At 52.1% G+C, this 20195-nt stretch overlaps 2 protein-coding genes across 2 annotated transcripts; both read right to left on the reverse strand.

Moving 5' to 3' along the window:
- Positions 1 to 382: 382 nt before the first annotated feature.
- On the reverse strand, positions 383 to 1297 carry LOC309448789 (olfactory receptor 14J1-like; the record flags this gene model as incomplete). Its single annotated transcript, XM_082070541.1, has 1 exon — positions 383 to 1297. The coding sequence occupies one exon, from the start codon at positions 1295 to 1297 to the stop codon at positions 383 to 385; it is 915 nt and encodes a 304-aa protein (XP_081926667.1).
- A 12885-nt stretch (positions 1298 to 14182) lies between these two features.
- On the reverse strand, positions 14183 to 15712 carry LOC309448663 (olfactory receptor 14J1-like; the record flags this gene model as incomplete). The annotated part of the gene is made up of 2 exons (XM_082070393.1): positions 14183 to 14387; positions 14952 to 15712. The coding sequence occupies 2 exons, from the start codon at positions 15710 to 15712 to the stop codon at positions 14183 to 14185; spliced, it is 966 nt and encodes a 321-aa protein (XP_081926519.1).
- Positions 15713 to 20195: the final 4483 nt, after the last annotated feature.

Genomic DNA, 20195 nt, shown 5'->3' on the forward strand with positions numbered 1-20195 from the left:
GTGTGGACTGGAACCAGAACAGCTCTGGAAGAACAAGAGCTGCTGCTCCCTGGCGGTGCTGCCATGATGGACTCTTTTCCCCTCCTCCCATGGACAGGAACTGTCCCTGCAACTCCAAAAGGCCTTGCAGGAAGGATATAGTGAAAATCAAGTCATACAGGACCCTTTACTTTGTTTAAATACACACAGATCATGGCTCCTCATTTACACAACCAGGGGTTAAAAAAGAAAAGCAGAAAGTGATTTAGAAAGGGGATGACAACATTATCAGAATAAAAAATGCCAACAAGAACAGCAAATACAGATGACAAGCTGGACCTTTAACAAGTTACATTACAACTTCTTGTAGAAGCAGATGAGCAGTTTATTGCTTCAGAAAACACTAAGATATGAGTTTCCACAGAGCATCCTTGAGCTCCTGGTTCCTCATGCTGTAGATGAGGGGGTTCACTGCTGGAGGAACCACCGAGTACAGAACAGACACCACCAGGTCCAGCCATGGGGAGGAGATGGAGGGGGGCTTCAGGTGGGCAAACATGACAGTGCTGACAAACAAAGAGACCACAGCCAGGTGAGGGAGGCAGGTGGAAAAGGCTTTGTGCTGTCCCTGCTCAGAGGGGATCCTCAGCACGGCCCTCAAGATCTGCACATAGGACACCACAATGAACACAAAACAGCCAAAACCGATTAACAGACTAAACACAATAAGCCCAAGTTCCCTGAGATAGGAGTGTGAGCAGGAGAGCTTGAGGATCTGGGGGATTTCACAGAAGAACTGGCCCAGGGCATTGCCCTTGCACAGGGGCAGTGAAAATGTATTGGCCGTGTGCAGCAGAGAATAGAGAAACCCAGTGGCCCAGGCAGCTGCTGCCATGTGGACACAAGCTCTGCTGCCCAGGAGGGTCCCGTAGTGCAGGGGTTTGCAGATGGCAACGTAGCGGTCATACGACATGACGGTGAGGAGCCTATACTCTGCTGTAGCACAGGATAAGAAAAAAAAGAGCTGTGCAGCACATCCCGAGTATGAGATGGCCCTGGTGTCCCAGAGGGAATTGGCCATGGATTTGGGGACAATGGTGGAGATGGCACCCAGGTCGAGGAGGGCGAGGTTGAGCAGGAAGAAGTACATGGGGGTGTGGAGGTGCTGGTCCCAGGCTATGGTGGTGATGATGAGGCCGTTGCCCAGGAGGGCAGCCAGGTAGATGCCCAGGAAGAGCCAGAAGTGCAAGAGCTGCAGCTCCCGTGTGTCTGTGAACGGCAGGAGGAGGAACTGGGTGATGGAGCTGCTGTTGGACATTTGTTTTTCCTGAACATGGGGCGCTGTCATGAGAAAAAAAAGACAGTGTGAACCCAGGGAAGTGTTCTCTGACCAAAATCAAACGAACTCCCATGGACCGTCCCCTGTCACACATAGACATCCTTTTGATTTTCTAGGAGAATATTCTTCAGCACTGTGGCTGCAGCCCTGCCTGGGGCTGGAAAATGTGCAACCAAGAGCAGGGCCTCTGCCAATGGGCCATCGATAAGTCAGTCCAGCTGGGCAGAAGTGGGGACACAGGAATGGTGGGGACAATCTTGGTTCTGCTAATACAGAAGGGTTGCCAGCACTTGCTGTCCCAGTGATAAGGAAAAGAGATGGTGAAGGTAGTTTAAGATTTCGAGGTTTTTTTACACCTCCCCCCATATTCACTGCAGAGTGTTGTTTGGTGTCAGAAACCCTCAGCATTTCTGCTGCACTCAGGGAGAACAGAGCGAGTCCTGTGAGACCAGAGGGAGCCTGTGGGTCAGTGCAGAGTGAGGGCAGCTGCTCTGTCCCTCTGTGTTGCTCCAGCTGCCCTGGGCTGGCACCTTTCTGAGATGGGGGCTGATCACACTCCCATGTTACCCTGAAAAGCCACCAGGCACTGCTGAGAGCAGAGGGATCCACCTCAGACCATCACAGGTCTCACCCTTTCCTAAGGTCTCAGCACACAACGTTTAGTCCACGTCACACACAGCTCATTGCCCAGCCCCACAGACTGCATTGCCCACAGCCCACAGGTCAGAGCAAAGCTGGGACACGTGTGCCCATGGACACACCTGCAGGAAAGGACCCACAAGATCAGGCTGTGACTCTGCAGCTGAAACTGCCATCCCCAGAGAGCCTGACAGCAAGAACAAGATCCCAACAGCAGTGACCCAGAGCAGGGGAGCAAGAAGGAAAATGCGGTGAGGGTGGGTGTGAGAGAGGCCAGGGCAGAGGCAGCTGGGCATTCAGACAGCGTCACCCTTCCCCAGCTGTGCAGCCACCTCCCAGACACCAACACTGTCGGGCAGCTGCTCTCAGCCCCTGTGCTCTGCAGAGGAACTGGAGCTCTGGCTGCACAGGAGCTGCTTCATGCCTTGGAGCCCCCGGCCCTGAGGGCAGAGGCTTTGCTGGGTGGGACAGAAGGCCAGGGGGCTGCTCACAGGAGGGATCTGCACTGCAGGGGGTCACAGGGACTTTTCTCTCTTCTCCCTCCCATAACAATTCCGGGTTTGGTTTCCTCTCATTTCTGATCATTTCCCTGCTGCCTGGAGATTCTCCCCTGGGAGGTGTTTCCCTGTCCATGTCTGTTCCCTGTCAGTGCTCACAGACCATCCCACCCTCTGTGCCCTCCCCCTGGCCCTACAGATCCTGCCTGTTCCCAGGGCACTGCCTGGGGCATTTTCCTGTTTGCAGGCTGGAAAAGAGGACAGGTCAGATTAAGTGTAAGGTGTCCAGCAAAGGTGATGTTGGTTCTGCATAGGCAGAGGAGAGGCAAGGCATGCCAGGATTCTCTTGAAGACCTACTGCAGTTCATGTGTCTCAAGTATTTGTTTAAAACTAAGAACAGCCTTAATCACCACCCATTCCCCAGAGTAGGAGACTGAAAACACAGACTCAGGGAGGTTCCTTATCTTTGTAGTACTCTTTGTCTTCTTCTTCTCCTTGAAACCTCCTCTTGTCAATATTCTGGAATAAGCTGGAGCTGTGAACAGCCCCGACCCACAGAGAACCCAGCAGCAGAAGGACCCTGCCCTACCGGGGATCGCTCCTTCCCCCAACAGCTTCTCCCCTCAGTGTTGCTGGGCTCTCCCAGGCAGGCTGAGCGCTGACCCTGGCAGGCAGCAGAGTCCCTGCCCAGCACAGCCCTGGGGTGCAGGGACCCTGCTCTGCAGGACAGCCCTGGGCACCCCTGCCTGCACATTGACATTTACACCCCACAGCCACCCTGGGGAGAACGCAGCATTCACGTCTTGTCACTGACAGTGCAGAAGGCAACCCCTTCTCTGCAGCACATCCTCCCCTCTAATCAGAGAACCTCTGAGAGCTGTACTTACATGTCTTGCAGGCTCTGCACTGTGACAGCTTTCTGAGATCCTACCATGATCTGCAGGTTCAATGCCCTGCAGCCACAGGTTTCATATCTGAGAGGATTTCATTTCCGGTGACCTCTCAGCATCCTTGCACCCCAGACTGCGTTTCCCTCTCTGTGCCTGGTTCCTGTGCCCTCGGTGCTGCAGGCAGAGCCCTCAGCCCTGCTGCGTGTGCAGAGGAGCTGCTCCTGGGCAGAGCTGTCTCTCTGCAGCGCTGCCGCTGCCATGAGCTCCCTGTGTCCCAGGAGCCCAGCCCAGCTCAGCAGCACAGGAGCAGCCCATGATGTCCCTTTCTCTGTCCCCTCTGGGCTCCTCCAGGTGTCCCTGGGCCTCCAGGGGCACAACCTTTCAAACAACCTGAAGTAATCAGTAATGTTACTTGTGTCTGCTCTACAGAGACACTTCTTGCCAGCATTGTATTCTTGCTAATAAAAAATAAATTGGTATGAGAATATTCCAGGTGTGGTCTCCCCAGGGCAGAGCAGAGGGGCAGGAGAACCTCTCTGACCTACTGACCACCCCCTTCTCATCCACCCCAGGTACCATTGGCTTCCTGGCCACAAGGGCCCAGTGCTGGCTCATGGTCATCCTGCTGTGCCCAGGACCCCCAGGTCCCTTTCCCCTACACTGCTCTCCAACAGGTCCTTCCCCAACTTATACTGCAACCTGGGGTGGTTCCTGCCCAGATCAAAACTCTACACTCACCCTTGTTGTATTTCATTATTTTTTTCTCCTCCCAACTCTCCAGCCTGTCCAGGTCTCTGATGGCAACACAGCTTCCAGTGTCACCCACTCCTCCCAGCTTGGTGTCATCAGCAAACCTGCTGACAGTCACTCTGTTTCCTCATCCAAGTCACTGATGAATATATTGAATAACAGCGGCCCCAGCACTGCCCCCTGAGGCACTGCACTAGATTCAGGCCTCAAATGGACTCTGCTCCACTAACCACGACTCTCTGGCTTCTTCCCTTCAGCCAGTTCACAGTCCACCTCACTACCCGATCGTCCAGACCGCACTCCCCAGTTTAGCTGTGAGGATGCTGTGGGAGACTGTGTCAAAGGCTTTACTGAAGTCAAGGTAGACCACATCCACTGTTTTGTAATCATTTGTCCACCTCATTATGTCTTCATAACAGTCAAGGAGGTTGGTCAAGCACAACTTCCCTTTGGTGAAGCCATGTTGACTACCACTAATGACTCTCTTATCCCTGATATGCCTTGAGACAGCACCAAGGAGAAGTTGTTCCATCACTTTCCCAGGGATGGAGGTGAGGCTGACCAGTCTAGAGTTCCCCGGGTCCTCCTTCTTGCCCTTTTTGAAGACTGCAGTGACATTTGCTTTCCTCCAGTCCTCAGGCACCTCTCCCATTTGCCACAACTTAGCAAAGATGATGGAGAGCGGCCCAGCAATGACCTCAGCCAGCTCCCTCAGCACCCGCGGGTGCATCCCATCCGGACCCATGGATTTATGGATTTACCTTCAAGCAGCCTTGCCCGCGGGATTTCCCCCAGCAATTGCCTGAAAAGGTCAAAGTTTACCCTGCTGAAATCCAGGGTTGCAATTCTGCTTGCTATGCTGCTCCTGCCACACAAGATCTGGCTGAGTCGTCATTCCAGAAAAATCAGGGCAGTTCAAACCCCAGGACAAGCAGGGCCTGTGACTGAGGCCGCTCTCAGCTGCTGGAGAGGCCTCGGCAACGTCCTCACCCAGAGCTGGTGGGTTGTATGGACACCCACAGCAGTATGACCCTAATGCTGCCAGTGCTCCCAGTAACCCTCCCACTGACCCTTCCAGTGCTCCCAGTAACCCTCCCACTGACCCCTCCAGTGCTCCCAATATCCCTCCCACTGACCCCTCCAGTACTCCCAGTAACCCCTCCAGTGCTCCCAGTAACTCCTCTAGTGCCCCCAGTAACCCCCACTGACCCCTCCAGTGCCCCCAGTAAACCCCACTGACCCCTCCAGTGCTCTCAGTAATGCTCCCACTAACCCCTCCAGTACTTCCAATAATCCCTCCAGTGCTCCCAGTAACTCTCCCACTAACCCCTCCAGTGCTCCCAGTAATGCTCCCACTCACCCCTCCAGTGCCCCCAGTAACCCCCACTAACCCCTCCAGTGCTCCCAGTAACCCCCACTAACCCCTCCAGTGCTCCCAGTAACCCTCCCACTAACCCCTCGAGTGCTCCCAGTAACCCTCCCATTAACCCCTCCAGTGCTCTCAGTAGCCCCCAACTAACCTTTCCAGTGCTTCCAGCAGCCTCCATTGTTCCCAGTAATCCTCCAAGGACTCCCAGTTAACCCCCAGTGCTTTCACTAACTGTCCTTGTTCTCCCAGCAGGCCCCCACAGTGCTCCCAGTAACCATGTTGTGTTCCCATTAACCCCCCAGTAATGTTCCTACTGTTTCCAGTAATCCTCCCGGTAAACCTCCCAGTGCTCTCAGTAAACCCCAGTGCTCCCAGCAACCCCCAGTGCTTGCAGTGAGCCCCAGCAACCCCCTCATTGCTCCCAGTAGTCCCCCGCTAGCCCTCCCAGTGATCCCAGTAACCACCTAGTGCTTTCATGTGAGCCTTCAGCAACCCCCACTGTTTCCAGTAACCCCTCCCAGTGCTCCCAGTAACCCCCCACTAACCCCTCTAGTTCTCCCAGCAACCCCCATTGTTCCCAGTAATCTTCCAAAAATTCCCAATAAACCCTCAGTGCTCCCAATAACCCTCCCAGTGCTCCCAGCATCCACCTAGTACTCCCAGTAAATCCCCACCAACTGGAATGTTCCCAGTAACCCCCACAATGTTCCCAATAACCCCACACTAATCCTTCTAATGTTCCCAGTTACACTCCCAATAACCCTCCCAGTAAAGCCCCAGCAACCCCAGTTCCCAGTAATCCTGCAAGAACTCCCAGTAAACCCCCAGTGCTCTCAGTAACCCTCCCAGTGTTCCCAGAAACCCCCCACTAATAAACCTACTGTTCCCAGTAACCTTCCCAGTGCTCCCAGTAACTACCTAGTGCTCCCAGTAACTCCCCAGCAACCCCCAGTGTTCCCAGACACCTCCCCAGAGCACCCAGTGGCCCCCACTAACCCCTCCAGTGCTCACAGCAACCCCCGTTGTTCCCAGTAGCCCTCCCAGTGCTCCCAGTAACCACCTAGTACTCCCAGTAACACTCAGGCAACCCCACATGCTCCCAGTAACCCTCCCAGTATTCCCAGTACTCCCCCACTAATCTTTCTAGTGTACATAGTAATCACCACTATCCTCTCCAGTGATCCCAGCAACCCCCATTGTTCCCAGGAAACCTCCAAGAAGTCCCAGTAAACCCCCAGTGCTCCCAGTAAACCTCCCAGTGGTCCCAATACTCCCCCACAAATGTCCATCCTGGGGCCCTGGGCAGCATCCTCTGGGCACTGTGGGGCAGGGGCAGGGTCGGTTGTACACAGGTGGGTCAGCTCTCCACTCGGGTGGGGAGAGCTGCTGGGTGAAGCTGCCGGCCTGGCTCGCACAAGCCAGACAAGACCTTTTCTGGTTATCAGCATCCATGCATCCAGTCTTTCCTGTCACTGAATCCGAGAATCACAAAGTAGTTTGAGTTGGAAGTGACATTCACAGCCCGTCTGGTCCAACTCCCCTCGGCGACCAGGGACATCTTCAGCAGCTCAGGTTGCTCAGATCCCTGTCCAGCCTGGCCTGGGATGTCTCCGGGATGGTTCATCCACCCCCTCTCTGGGAAGCCTGAGTGTTTTACCACCCTCAGTGTAAAAAATCTCTTCCTCATTTCATTCCTTGACTCTCCCTTCTTCTAGTTTAAACCATCACCCTTTGTCCTGTCGCAACAGCCCCTGCTCAAAAGTCTGTCCCCATTGTTCTTATCGGCCCCTTTTCAGCCCAGAAAGGCTGCAATAAGGTCTCCCAGGAGCCTCTCTTCTCCAGCTGAACACCCCAACTCTTAAACAGGCAAACTCATGACATTTTAATTTTCCAATACACTAGTGTCACAAAAGCATGAGCACACCTTTTTATATAGCATTTTATATAGCATTTATAGTCCCCCGTGGAGCCCAAATGTCACCAGTGGTACAAAGTGCCCACAGAGCCAGTTACCAGTGGAATCCCTCAGGGACCAGCACTTGGGCCAACACTGTTGAACGTCTCTATTCTCCCCTGTATGATGTGACACAGTGAACCTTCAGCTCCTTAGTGGATGGTGCAAAGCTGGGCAGAGGCCTTGGACAACCTCACCTGGGTCACCCTGCCCTGAGCAGGACAGGGAGACAAGATGATGTTCAAACCTGAGTTGCTCTGTGATTCCAGGAATCTTTCCCTTGGAAAGGTTTTGGAAGAAGGAAGAGGTGGAGGAACAAGAAAATAAAAAATACAGGCAGAGGAGGAGACCTAAAAGGTGTCAAATAAACAGAGCAGTTCTGTGAAGAATGTTTCTCTACTCAGACTGTTAGCAGGAAATCTATAACCAGCTCCCCAAACTCCCTGTTCTGCTCATTGGCCCCTGGGATTTACAGCACATTTCTTTACATCAGATTCTGCACTGAAGTTTGCACTGATTGTTACAGCTTCTTCGCAGGAATTGCTTCATGTTTCCTTAGAGAACTGGATGTAAACAGGCACCGTGGAATTTTTAATTAGAGGAAACAAAAAAGGAAAAAAAAAAAAACCAAAACACAGTAGAACTTAATGCTGTTTCTCAGTTCTGTGGTTAAATTAAGTAGTTTCCAGCGAGGTCCGTTGCCATAACTCAAGAGTTGCCTATAGGGAGTACGAGAGCAACTGCTGAAAGACTTTACCTGCCTGAAGCTCAAAGCAGAGTGAGAGCTGAGAGGCTCTGAATGAGCCAAGAGTGAGAGGTGAAGAACCTCTGGGGAGCGATGGAAAGTGCAAATGTCCAGCCAGGCTTCTGAAGAGATGAGTTCAGACACGGTGAGCTGGGTAAGGACAGGTGGAAATTCCTGGATGTCCAGGGGATTAAATACACGTAGTGATAGACAGAGTTCTGGCACTGCAAGCACAGGGAAAGGCCAATGTTTCATCTACCACAGTCCACACACATTCTGAAAATTCATATTTTGGCAGGATAGAAATTCCACAGACATTTTATTAGAAATATTGAATTATTTCATCTGATAAAAAAATAGAGCGTGGGGATTTCTGTTCTTTTTGTTGTTGGGTTGGTTTGGTTTTCAGTTTTGAGGGGCGTTCTCAGGTTTTTGGGCTGAGCTCCATGGTCTCACTATAAGCATCCAGTGCAAACCTTGAGAGGCCCCATGTACCTGAGGTGTTTGCCTGGCACTGGCAGGTATCAGCCCAGACTGATAGAGCCATGTCGCTTCCATCATTTACATCTGGTATTCAAGACTTGTGTGCTTAATTAGAAAACTTTCAGGACTGTAGGTAAAGAGGCAGATATGTGAAGAGCACTGAGTAGAAGTAATAGAAGAATTATGCAGTTGATATCACACAATCATAGTATCGTTTCAGGTGAAAGAGACACTCAGGATCATCGAGTTGAACCATAATCTGACTCGAGCTCTAAACCATCTTCCTTAAGAACCTCGTCTAAACTCCTTTTAAACCCCTGCTGGGATGGTGACTCCACCACTGCCCTGGGCAGCCTAATCCAATGCCTGACAACCCTTTCCAGGAAGAATTTTTTCCTAATATCCAATCCAGGGAAGGTTTACTTCCCTGGCACAACTCGAGGCCATTTCCTCTTGTCCTATCACTTGCTAGTCATGAGAAGAGACCAACACCCTCAGTGTTCCAACCTCCTTTCGGGCAGTTGTGGACAGTGATAAGGTCTCCCCTCAGCCTCCTCTTCTCCAGACTGAACCCACCAGTTCCCTCAACCACTCCTCATCACACTTGTGCTCCAGCCCCTCAGCAGCTTCGTCACCTCCTCTGCACTCTCTCTAGTGCCTCAATGTCCTTATGGTAAGGATCAGATTCAAGGTGCAGCCACACCAGTTCCAAGTACAGTGGCACAATCACTTCTCTAGTCCCGCCGGCCACACTACTCCTGATACAAGCCAGGATACTATTGGTGGCCTATTTGGCCACCTGGGCACACGCTGGCTCTGGTTCAGCTGCTGTTGATCAATATGCCCATATCCTTCTCCACCAGAAAATTTTCCAGCCACTCTTCCCTGAGCCTGTAGTGTTGCCTGGGGCTGTTGTGACATAAGTGCAGGACCTGGCACTTGTTCTGGTTAAACCTCAGACAATTGGCCTCAGCCAAATGATCCAGCAGCTCCAGATCCCTCTGCATGGCCGTCCCACCCTCAAGCAGATCAACACTCCCACCCAACTTGGTGTCATCTGCAAACTTACTAAGGGTGCCCTCGATCACCTCACCCAGATCATTGATAGAGATTAAACAGAATTGGCCCTGATACTGAGTCCTGGCAACACCACTCATGACCGGCCACCAACTGGATTTGGCTCCATTCACCATAACCCTTTGGGCCCATCCCTCCAGCCAGTTCTTGATCCATCACAGATACACAATCCAGGCCATGAGCTGCAGCTTCTCCAGGAGATGCTGTGGGATACGGTGTCAAAGGCTTTACTGCAGTCTAAGTGCACAACATCCACAGCTTTTCCCTCATCTGCTAGGGGGGTCACCTTGCCATAGAAGGAGATCAGGTTGGTTAAAAAACACCTGTCTTTCATAAACTCATGTTAACTGAGCCCGATCACATGGTTCTCTTGTAAGTGCAATGTGATGTTACTCAAGATCATCTGCTCCATGACCTTGACCAGCACAGAAGTTAGACTGACAGTAGTTCCCCAGATCCTCCTTTTGGCCATTCCTGTAGATGGGCATCACACTTGCCAACTGCAGAAAAGCTGTAACAACCAGGCGCAAACTTCAGTGAAGAATCTGATGTAAAGAAAAGTGATGTAACTCCCAGGGGGAGTTTGCTTGGTTTGGTTTCTGAAGAAGAAAGGAGGAGCCATGACCTCCAGGCAATGGGAAGGGGATCCTGTCCCTCACACAAGGCTCAGGGCTCTTGCTGGGACCGTGGGATGTGGGTGTGCAAGGCCCAGGGAAGGACAACACTGGGACAACAACTTCCAGCTTCCCCATGGGGCTGCAAGGAGGCACCGAGGCCCCAGTGCCATGAGGACAACATGTCTTCTCCTGGGCCTCAGTGGCAGAGACAACTGCCATGGCCAAGGGGACACAGACCTGGGTTCTGTGGGTCCCTTCCAGCCTTACAGCGCCCTTTGCCATCTCCACCACAGGCTGTTCTACACGGTGCTACCCCTGCCCCTCTTTCCCTGCAGGCTGCAGACACCCATCTCGCTTCCCCACCTGCTCTCACCCCAGCATCTCTGCACCTTCACTGGTGTGTCTACACCCTCACTGGCTGCTCTTTGGAAGACAAACCATGGGCTGATCCAGCTCCCTCTGGGTGACCTCTTGCACCACAGCACTGCCCATCCAGTGACATTTCTTCCTCCTCATATCCATTCCTCACCTTCCAAGTAGACTTCTTTTTTCTCTTTCCTGCTTCTTCCCACTATTAAGAAAAGTTTGACCATCTCATAAACTGCCCTTCATGCAGGGAACCCAACCCGTTAGGCTTCTTGTGGTCTTTCACCTCACCAGAGAGAAGTCACCTCGCCATGATCTTCTGAATCCCATGAGTGCTGCTGGCCTTTCAGCTTCTCTGACAGACACGACCATGTCCCTGCCCATGTCCCGTCATGTTCTCAGGTGGGATGGACACGACAACCCGTCTCTCTTCCTGGGTAAGACCTGTGGGCACTTAGGCAGAGGTTCTTTCCCAGCCATGTCCCTGCTGCTGGGCTGTCACCTCCAGACACAGAACTGACCCCACTGTCCCCTGCACAGCCAAAGTCTTTCCACTCAATTATGAGTTTTGGAGACTCAACTGACACCATAATCCCATCCATCCCACTCATTATGGGCCGCGACCTGACTAGGTAAAACTGTGTTTGTTTTATCAAGCTGATGAAATCTATTTCCTGCTAAAGATCTGAGAGGAGAAGCATTCTTGACAGGAATGTGAAATGTTGAAACCTTTTCTATGTCCTCTCCTACCTCTTTTATTTCTTATTGTTTTCCTTCTTCCTGGTTGCTCATGGTGAATTCGCTACCTGAAGTGCAAAGCCAATCCCACACCCAGAGATGAGATCTTGTTTATTCCAGTGTTGTGCAAGTCTGGATGCTGGAATGAAACCAGCACAACAGATAGAGAAGGAACATCTTTTATATACAAATCTTATTCCTACATTCACACCCTCCCGGCAGTCCTAAAGAGCCAAGTGTTCACACATTGGCATATTGGTTATATAATCATTTTACCACTACACATGCTTGTTGAGAGAGGGTCCCGGGCTGAGCCTGGGGCTCCCATCCTGGGGATGTGTGTTTTAGTATTATAATGAGCGTAAAAGGAGCAAAGCTCAGCTAAAGGACACTTTATGTAACAGTCTTGAGACAGATGTTAAAACAAGACTCAGCTAATTGTGCAGGCTCCAGAGTGTCTGCGCTGCAAGGACAGTATTCTTTGCAGGTTCTGATTGGGTGTTTTAAATGTCACTTTTATCTTTGTTAGGGGAGCAGACTGACCAAAACTGAGAGGATTTACATATTTTAGGTTAGCAATTGCAGACAGGATTCATTCTTTTAACTGGTAAGGATGACATATTATTTTTTCAAACACTTCTCCAAGGTAAAGATTCATTGAACCATAGAATAACTCAGGTGGGAAGAGAGCCCTGAACATCATCTTGTCTCCCTCTCCTGCTCAAGGCAGGGTCCACCAGCTGATGTTGTTCTAGGCCTCTGCCTGGCTTTGCATCCTCCACAAAGGAGCTGAAAATGTGCTCCATGACATAATGAAGTGGCAGAATAAAGCCGTTCGACAGTGTTGGCCCAAGTACTCATCACTGAGGGATGCCGCTTGTAACTGGCTAAACACAGGACCTTGTACCACTGATGATGTTTGGGTTTGGTCATGCTGCCAACTCCCCACCCATCACAACATCCACATCTGCATCCCAGATCTCACCAATCTGCTCTAAGGCACCACAGGAGACCATGTCTGGGGCCTTGCAAAACTCCATGTACTCAACATGCCTTTCTTTCCCCTGTCCATTTGGGTTCAGCAATTCCTTCCTTGTCCTTCAACCACCTGGAGATGCCTGCAGGAGAATGTGGCCCGTCACCCTCCTGGGGACAGACGTAGGCTGAGCATCCTGTCATTCTCCCAGTTCTCCTACCTGCCATTCCTGAAGATGGGTTTGATGTCTGCCTTTCTGAGGGACCTCTGAACCTCCCTGATCACTCTGGCACTTCTGAGACCACAATCCAAATTTCCCACAGGGAAAGAGGGGCAGGTGTAGAACTGTGTAGAACAGCATGTGATGGAGATGGCAAAGGTGATGGAGCAAACAGGGACACTTGCAATGAGCCTGTCCAAGGCAGCTGAGATGAATCTCACTGGGCCACTGGGGTTTGTCCCTGGAGTAACATACAGAAATATCGAGGGTTCTGTCAGGTGTCCACATCTGAGCTGGCCTCATGAACTCTTAAAACACATTGAGATATTCAGGGATAGACAATTTCCCTTTTATGCACAGAGGCAGGAGTCACAGTGTCCCTCTGGCCTCCTCTTCCGATTCCAAAAGGATGGGAGGCACCTCAGCCCCATGGTGTGTTGTCATGTTCTGCACTCACCTCATCATTAGGAGTGGACATTGGTTCAAGGAAGCACATCCCAGAGCTGCTTTCTGGTGGTTTCCTATGGGATATTAGTCCCAACATGATGTGACCTCAATAAACTCTCTGTCTCAATGGCCTTCAAGGAACCCCAAGGAATAGCTGATGGTGTTTGTGCTGTCTTGCGTTCATGTCAACTCACGTATATGATGTGCATGCTCAAATCTCATCTGTACAAAGCAAACATGAACCTCTCACCTACTCATTTGGTAAAATTCCATGGAGGGACAAAGACCCCTGAGCTAGGGTGAGAGGCCAGTGCTGGAAATGGTGTTTTTGAGGGGCCAGTCCATGATGATTGACCTGAGGCTCCTTCCATGGGGTGTCCAGTGCACAGGGGCACAGCCCAGCCCCTGCTCTGCTGGTCCTGCAGGTCTCTGGCAGGAGCCTGGCTGTGAGAGGACACTGCTGTGTGCCAGCCCGGCACACACACACACTGTTCAGCTGTACACTGATGTTTCATCTGTGGCCACTTCTGTAGGAATAAGCTTGAGAGAAACTTTGCAAGAAGATATAAACCATCAAGCACTGCCCTGAGGAGATCACCTTTCTGTCTGGAAAGGCTGTTGTGAGGCCAGCTCTGTCACAGCAGTGCCCATTGCCTGTCCCTGCCTGCGCCCACAGGACTGACACACAGCAGGACGGTGACCAAGCTGCCAGAGCACTCAGGCCTTGCACCAACACCAGGGATGAGAAGGAGAGTGTGGAGTGGAACCAGAACAGCTCTGGAAGAACAAGCGCTGCTGCTCCCTGGCGGTGCTGCCATGCCAGAGCTGTTATCCCTTCCACCCATCACGGGAACCATCCCTCAGCTCTAAAAAGGCTTTGCAAGAAGGATATAGTGAAAAACAAGTCACTAAAGAGCCCTTTATTTTGTTTAAAGACAAGGAGAGCACAGCTCCTCATTTAAACAACCAGTGGCTATAAAAGAAAAGCAGACAGATAATTAGTAAAGTGGACGACAACATTATCAAAATAAAAACACTACAAACAACAACAGACAATCCAGATGACAGGCTGGGTCTGTAGTCACATTGAAATAACTATGCAGTAGCAGATGAGGAGTTTATTGATTCAGAAAACCATCCAGTCATCAGTTTCCTCAGGGCATCCTTGAGCTGCTGGTTCCTCATGCTGTAGATGAGGGGGTTCACTGCTGGAGGAATCACTGAGTACAGAACAGACACCAACAGGTCCAGGGATGGGGAGGAAATGGAGGGAGGCTTCAGATAGGCAAAGGAACCTGTGCTGATAAACAGTGAGACCACAGCCAGGTGAGGGAGGCAGGTGGAAAAGGCTTTGTGCCGTCCCTGCTCAGAGGGGATCCTCAGCACGGCCCTCAAGATCTGCACATAAGACACCACAATGAACACAAAACAGCCAAATCCTAAACAGACACTGACCACAATAAGCCCAGATTCCTTGAGGAAGTCGTCTGAGCAGGAGAGCTTGAGGATCTGGGGGATTTCACAGAAGAACTGGCCCAGGGCATTGCCCTTGCACAGGGGCAGTGAAAATGTATTGGCTGTGTGCAGCAGAGAATAGAGAAACCCAGTGGCCCAGGCAGCTGCTGCCATGTGGACACAAGCTCTGCTGCCCAGGAGGGTCCCGTAGTGCAGGGGTTTGCAGATGGCAACGTAGCGGTCGTACGACATGACCATGAGAAAAAAATACTCGGACGAAATAGAAAAGACAAATAAAAATAGCTGCGCAACACATCCTGTGTAGGAGATGGCCCTGGTGTCCCAGAGGGAATTGGCCATGGACTTGGGGACGATGGTGGAGATGGAGGGAGGCTTCAGGTAGGCAAACATGGCAGTGCTGATGAACAGGGAGACCCCGGCCAGGTGAGGGAGGCAGGTGGAAAAGGCTTTGTGCCGTCCCTGCTCAGAGGGGATCCTCAGCACGGCCCTCAAGATCTGCACATAAGACACCACAATGAACACAAAACACACAAATGCTAAACAGACACTGACCATCAGAAGCCCAAGTTCCTTGAGATAGGATTGTGAGCAGGAGAGCTTGAGAATCTGGGGGATTTCACAGAAGAACTGGCCCAGGGCATTGCCCTTGCACAGGGGCAGTGAAAATGTATTGGCCGTGTGCAGCAGAGAATAGAGAAACCCAGTGGCCCAGGCAGCTGCTGCCGTGTGGACACAAGCTCTGCTGCCCAGGACGGTCCCGTAGTGCAGGGGTTTGCAGATGGCAACATAGCGGTCGTATGACATGATGGTGAGGAGAGAATACTCTGCACTAAGCAAGAAAAATACAAAGAAGACCTGGGCAGCACACCCTGCATAGGAAATGACCCTGGAATCCCACAAAGAGTTGGCCATGGACTTAGGGACAATGGTGGAGATGGAGCCCAGGTCAAGGAGGGCGAGGTTGAGCAGGAAGAAGTACATGGGGGTGTGGAGGTGCTGGTCCCAGGCTATGGTGCTGATGATGAGGCCGTTGCCCAGGAGGGCAGCCAGGTAGATGCCCAGGAAGAGCCAGAAGTGCAAGAGCTGCAGCTCCCGTGTGTCTGTGAATGGCAGGAGGAGGAACTGGGTGATGGAGCTGCTGTTGGACATTGGCTGCCTGTGGGCATGAGGACCTGTGCAATGACGAAAAGGCAGTGACAAGTTAGGGGAGACTTCTCTGAGGAAAATAAACAGGCTGTTTCTCATGGAAAACCCTGATGGAGGGATGTTTTAGCTCATTCTCTCTTTCTACTGACTGAGAGAAACTGTTAATCACAGTTTAAAATGCAGCTTGGGCATCTGGTTTCCATGAAAAGACCTTTGAGGCAAGATCCACCGAACTGGATTCAGAACAAAAACTGACCCACATCCCCACCCCAACCCCAGAGAGCAAGAGCACCAGGGACAGCTGGAGAAACAGGGAAGGACACTGCAGTGTTCCCGAGAAATAAAGCAAGGACAGAAAGGCAGACAGGCATGCTGTGGAACCTTCTCCTGACCCGGCTGTGCTGCTGCCACTCACATAATGACAATGTAGAGCAAGTACTTTTAGCACCTTTTTTGAGTACCACGTTCCAGAACCCTTCACCTGGAGGTCCAGCTGCTGAGGTGGAGACTCGTGACCTGGACCCCATGGCTTTGGGGCAGAGGGTCTGCTGGGGAGGAGGGGAGACCAGGGGTTGCACTGGGAAATGTGTCTGCACTGCCGGGAATGGCAGGGGAGCCTGAATCCCCTCCCCAGCATTTCAGGTTGTAGCTCCCTCTCTCTGCCCATGTCTGTGCTGCCTGCAGCTGTGTGTCTGTCCCTGGTCTGCTCCCTGTCAGTGTCACAGACCCCGTCCCACCCGCTGTGTGCTCAGCTCTGTCCTGCTCACACCTCCTGGCACTGCCCAGGGGCAGCTCTGTGTGTGCAGGGGCTCAGGAGCAGCTCAGACAGGTCCTAATGAGAACTGGGGTCTCAGTGTCTTCTCCAAAGAGAGAAATAAATCCCCAAATCTACTGCACACCCAGACGAGCAAGAGTGGAAAACTGAAAGCACAGACTGTTTCCCTTGCAGCTGTTGCTGCCTCAGTGTTGTTGTTCAGAAGGCCCCTCTGCCATGTCTGTGGGGGGATCTGGAGCTCTGAGCAGCCCTGACCCACACAGCCCCTTCAACCCACAAGCTCCCTGCCTGCCCTGCCGGGGGTCGCTCCTTCCCCCCACAGCTGCTGCCATGGGATCTCCCGGGCAGGCTGAGCGCTGACCCTGGCAGGCGGCAGAGTCCCTGCCCGGCACAGCCCTGGGGTGCAGGGACCCTGCTCTGCAGGACAGCCCTGGGCACCCCTGGGTGCTCATCTGCAATCACCCTCAGCAGAAGCTGCCATCATGCCCTGTCCCTCTGACAGTGCAGCAGGGAAGCACTGGTCTGGACCATGTTCTTGTCCTCTACATGAGAAATACTGTGAGAGAGACCTGACAGATCCTGTCAGATTCCTGATGAAACCTCTCAAGAAGTCAAAGTCAGAATCAAACTCCAAAGTTTCTTGTAATGTTAATGGGTCCCACTGAGGGAACCTACTGAGAAAAAATATGCAGGTTTGGTTAGAGAAGAAAACTCGAGGTCAGGAAAAGCCCAGTAAAGATGGCTCTGATGCTGAGTAAACCTGGTTGTGTTTCTTTAACCAAAAGGCCAAGCCCTGACCCCCAGCCCTGGGAAGGCAGATCCTGTCCCTCCAACGTTTCCCAGGGCCCTTCCTGGGACAGTGTGATGCGGGGCTGTGCAAGGCCAAGGGCAGGACTATGGTCCCACACCTCCCAGGTTCCTGGCTGGGGACAAGGAGGCCATGAGGCCCCTGTGCTGGAAGGACAAGGTGTCTCTTCACAGGCATCAGAGGTGCAGACAACAGGCATAGCCAAGGTGAGAAGGAGCTCATGTCTGGTGGGGCTTTCAGCCTCTTTACATCCCTTGATCATCCCCACGACAGCCTGTCCTGTGCTGTGGCATCCCCTGCACCTCTGTCCCTGCAGGCTGGAGACATTCCCCTGCTGCCCCACCTTGCTCCTGTCTGAGCATCTTCCTTCCTTTGCTGAGCTCTCTCCATCCTCCCCAGCTGCTCCTTGAAGCACAAAGCCTTGGGCTGATGCAGACTCCCTCTGCTTACCTGCTCCACCACAGCACTGCCCTTCCATCACATTCCTTTCTGCTCATGTCCAGCCTGGACCTCCCCAGCTGCACTTTGGGCCATTATTTATTTCTCATGTGCTTTCCCACTATGGAGAAAACCTCCACCATCTCTGAAACCACCCTTCAAGCACTCTCAGCCTACTCCTGCACTGCTGCAGCCTCCCCAGCGCTGCTGGGCCAAAGCAGCCCAGGTCCCTCAGCACCCCACACCATGTGCACAAGGTGCTGAACCTGCCTTGGCACAGCCCTGCACTCTCCAGTTCCTCCCTGCTGCTCCAAACTGGGAAGCCGCACACTGGCACACACCCGTGTGTGTGGGTCACACCAGTGCTGAACCGACTGGGATGAGAACTGCAGGTGTCTGGGTCCCCACGCTCCTCCTCATGCAGCCCCGTGTGCAGCTGCCTTGTTCATGGTGAGCGTGCACCACGGGCTGCTGTGGGGACCTTGGAGTGCCCAGGCCCTTCTCCTCAGGGTCACTGCTCGGTGTGTCAGGTCCTGCTCTGTCCTGATGGATGGGGTTATTGTCCTGCCTTGATAAAGAACTGGTCACTTCTCCTAATCAAACTTCATATCTTTCTCATGGGTGAATGCCACATTTCCTCAACGTGATTTCCTCTCCCTGTACAGAAGCTCCATTCACTCAGCTGTTAATGTTTCCATGCAGATGCCTTATCCTGCTTAGGGTTTCTCTCCCAAGATAACAGGATAAGGAGTTACAGGGCACTACAAATACCGTCTCCTGGAGAAACTGTGGAGTCTTGGGCGTCCAGTACTCATCACGCCAGATGTCTGCACTTTGAGGGGAAGTTTCCATTCATATGGTAGAGCAGCAGGAATGTGTGGAGCTCTGCCTGGGGACAGACAATGTCAGCTGAACATTGAGGAGTCAGCATGAGAGGGAAGAACAACATGGGCAATGTTGTGGTGAGTGGACATCAGCTACTGACTCACTGATGAGAAATTGGAATTAGATGAGGCCTCCTCCAGACAAATGAAAGAAGCCTCATGTTTCCAGGGCCGTGTCCTCATGGCAGACCTGAGATATCCCAATATCTGCAGGGAACCAGCCATCCAGGAGGGTTTGGAGCTCATTGACGACATCTTCCTGACACGGGTGACTGAGGAGTCAGTGGGTGAGGTGCCCTGTGGGACTTCACACTTACAAACCAGAAAGAGTTGGTCAGGATGGAACAGTCAGGGATGGGAAAGTGGAGCTGAGGCTCCTGGGAGATGAGCACAAGGCCAAGAGCAGGATTTCAGGAGAGCAGGATTTGGCTGCTGAGGGACCTGCTTGGGTCCTGTGGGATATGACCTTGGTGTCTGCAGTGCTTTTCTCTCCCATTTCCTCCCTCCTCTCTCCCACCTGCTGTTGTGCAGCGTTTTTTACCCTTTCTCAAATACAATATCCCAGAGGTGCTGCCAGCATGTCTGAATGGCTCAGATTTGGCAAGGAGTGGGTCCATCTTGGAGCAGCTGAAATCAGCTCTGACTGACATCAGACAAATTCCTGTTGTCTTCTCAGAGCGGTGACAACTGCAGCACAGCTGCACTCACCCCCAGTTCCAAGACTTTGCCATGTAAACGAAGTGCAGGGTGACAACATGTTTGGTGTTACAAAATAATTGATCATGGAGAAGAAATGGAAAAGACCTTCTGTCAGAACCTGAGGAATTCTGCAGTCAATGAGCAGGTTCATATGGGGAACTGTAATTGCCCTGACATTCATTGGCCAGTCAAAGCTGTAGGTGCCAACATTCTAGAAGATCTTGGGACAACTTCTTAATGTGGCTGCCTGGTGGGCCCACAAGGGTGATGCTCACCTGAATCTGGAACTGGGAAACAAGAAAGAGCTGGTAAGGGATGTGAACATCAGTGTCCACCTTGGCTGTCATGACCAGGACACAGAGGGGTCCCAGGCACCAGAGGGGAGGGAGGAAGGCCAGCAGCACAGCACAGGCTGGTGGGCTCCAGAGGAGAAGACTTGGACATACTGGGGGATGGTGGGCAAAGTGGTGACATGGAAGTAGATCTTAAGGGTGAAGGAGCTCAGGAAATCTGATAATCCTTACAGGACATCCTGCTCCAAGCACAGGAATGATCTCTCGAAGTACCCATGAACAGAAGCATTTATCTTTTTAGGCTGCTCCTCTGAACTGTTGGAGCTGCAGGGCAAAAAGGCAGCACACAGGAGGTGGGAACAGGGGAAGCTGCAAAGGAGGAATTTAGAAACCTTGTCCATGGATGTGGGGATGGTTACAAAGCTGCCCTGGACTTGATACCTGCACGGGAAGGGCAGCAAGATGAGCTGACAGAGCTTCACTTGCAGTAAGAGAATAGACAGGGTGAACGTGGGCCTGCTGCTGGACTTGAGAAGAGTAGAATCAGGCAGGACTGAGGTTCTTCATGGCTTCTTTGCCTCCATCTTCA

Source organism: Streptopelia decaocto (genome assembly GCF_964273445.1).
Source record: "Streptopelia decaocto genome assembly, chromosome: 21".
Classification (NCBI taxonomy): domain Eukaryota; kingdom Metazoa; phylum Chordata; class Aves; order Columbiformes; family Columbidae; genus Streptopelia; species Streptopelia decaocto.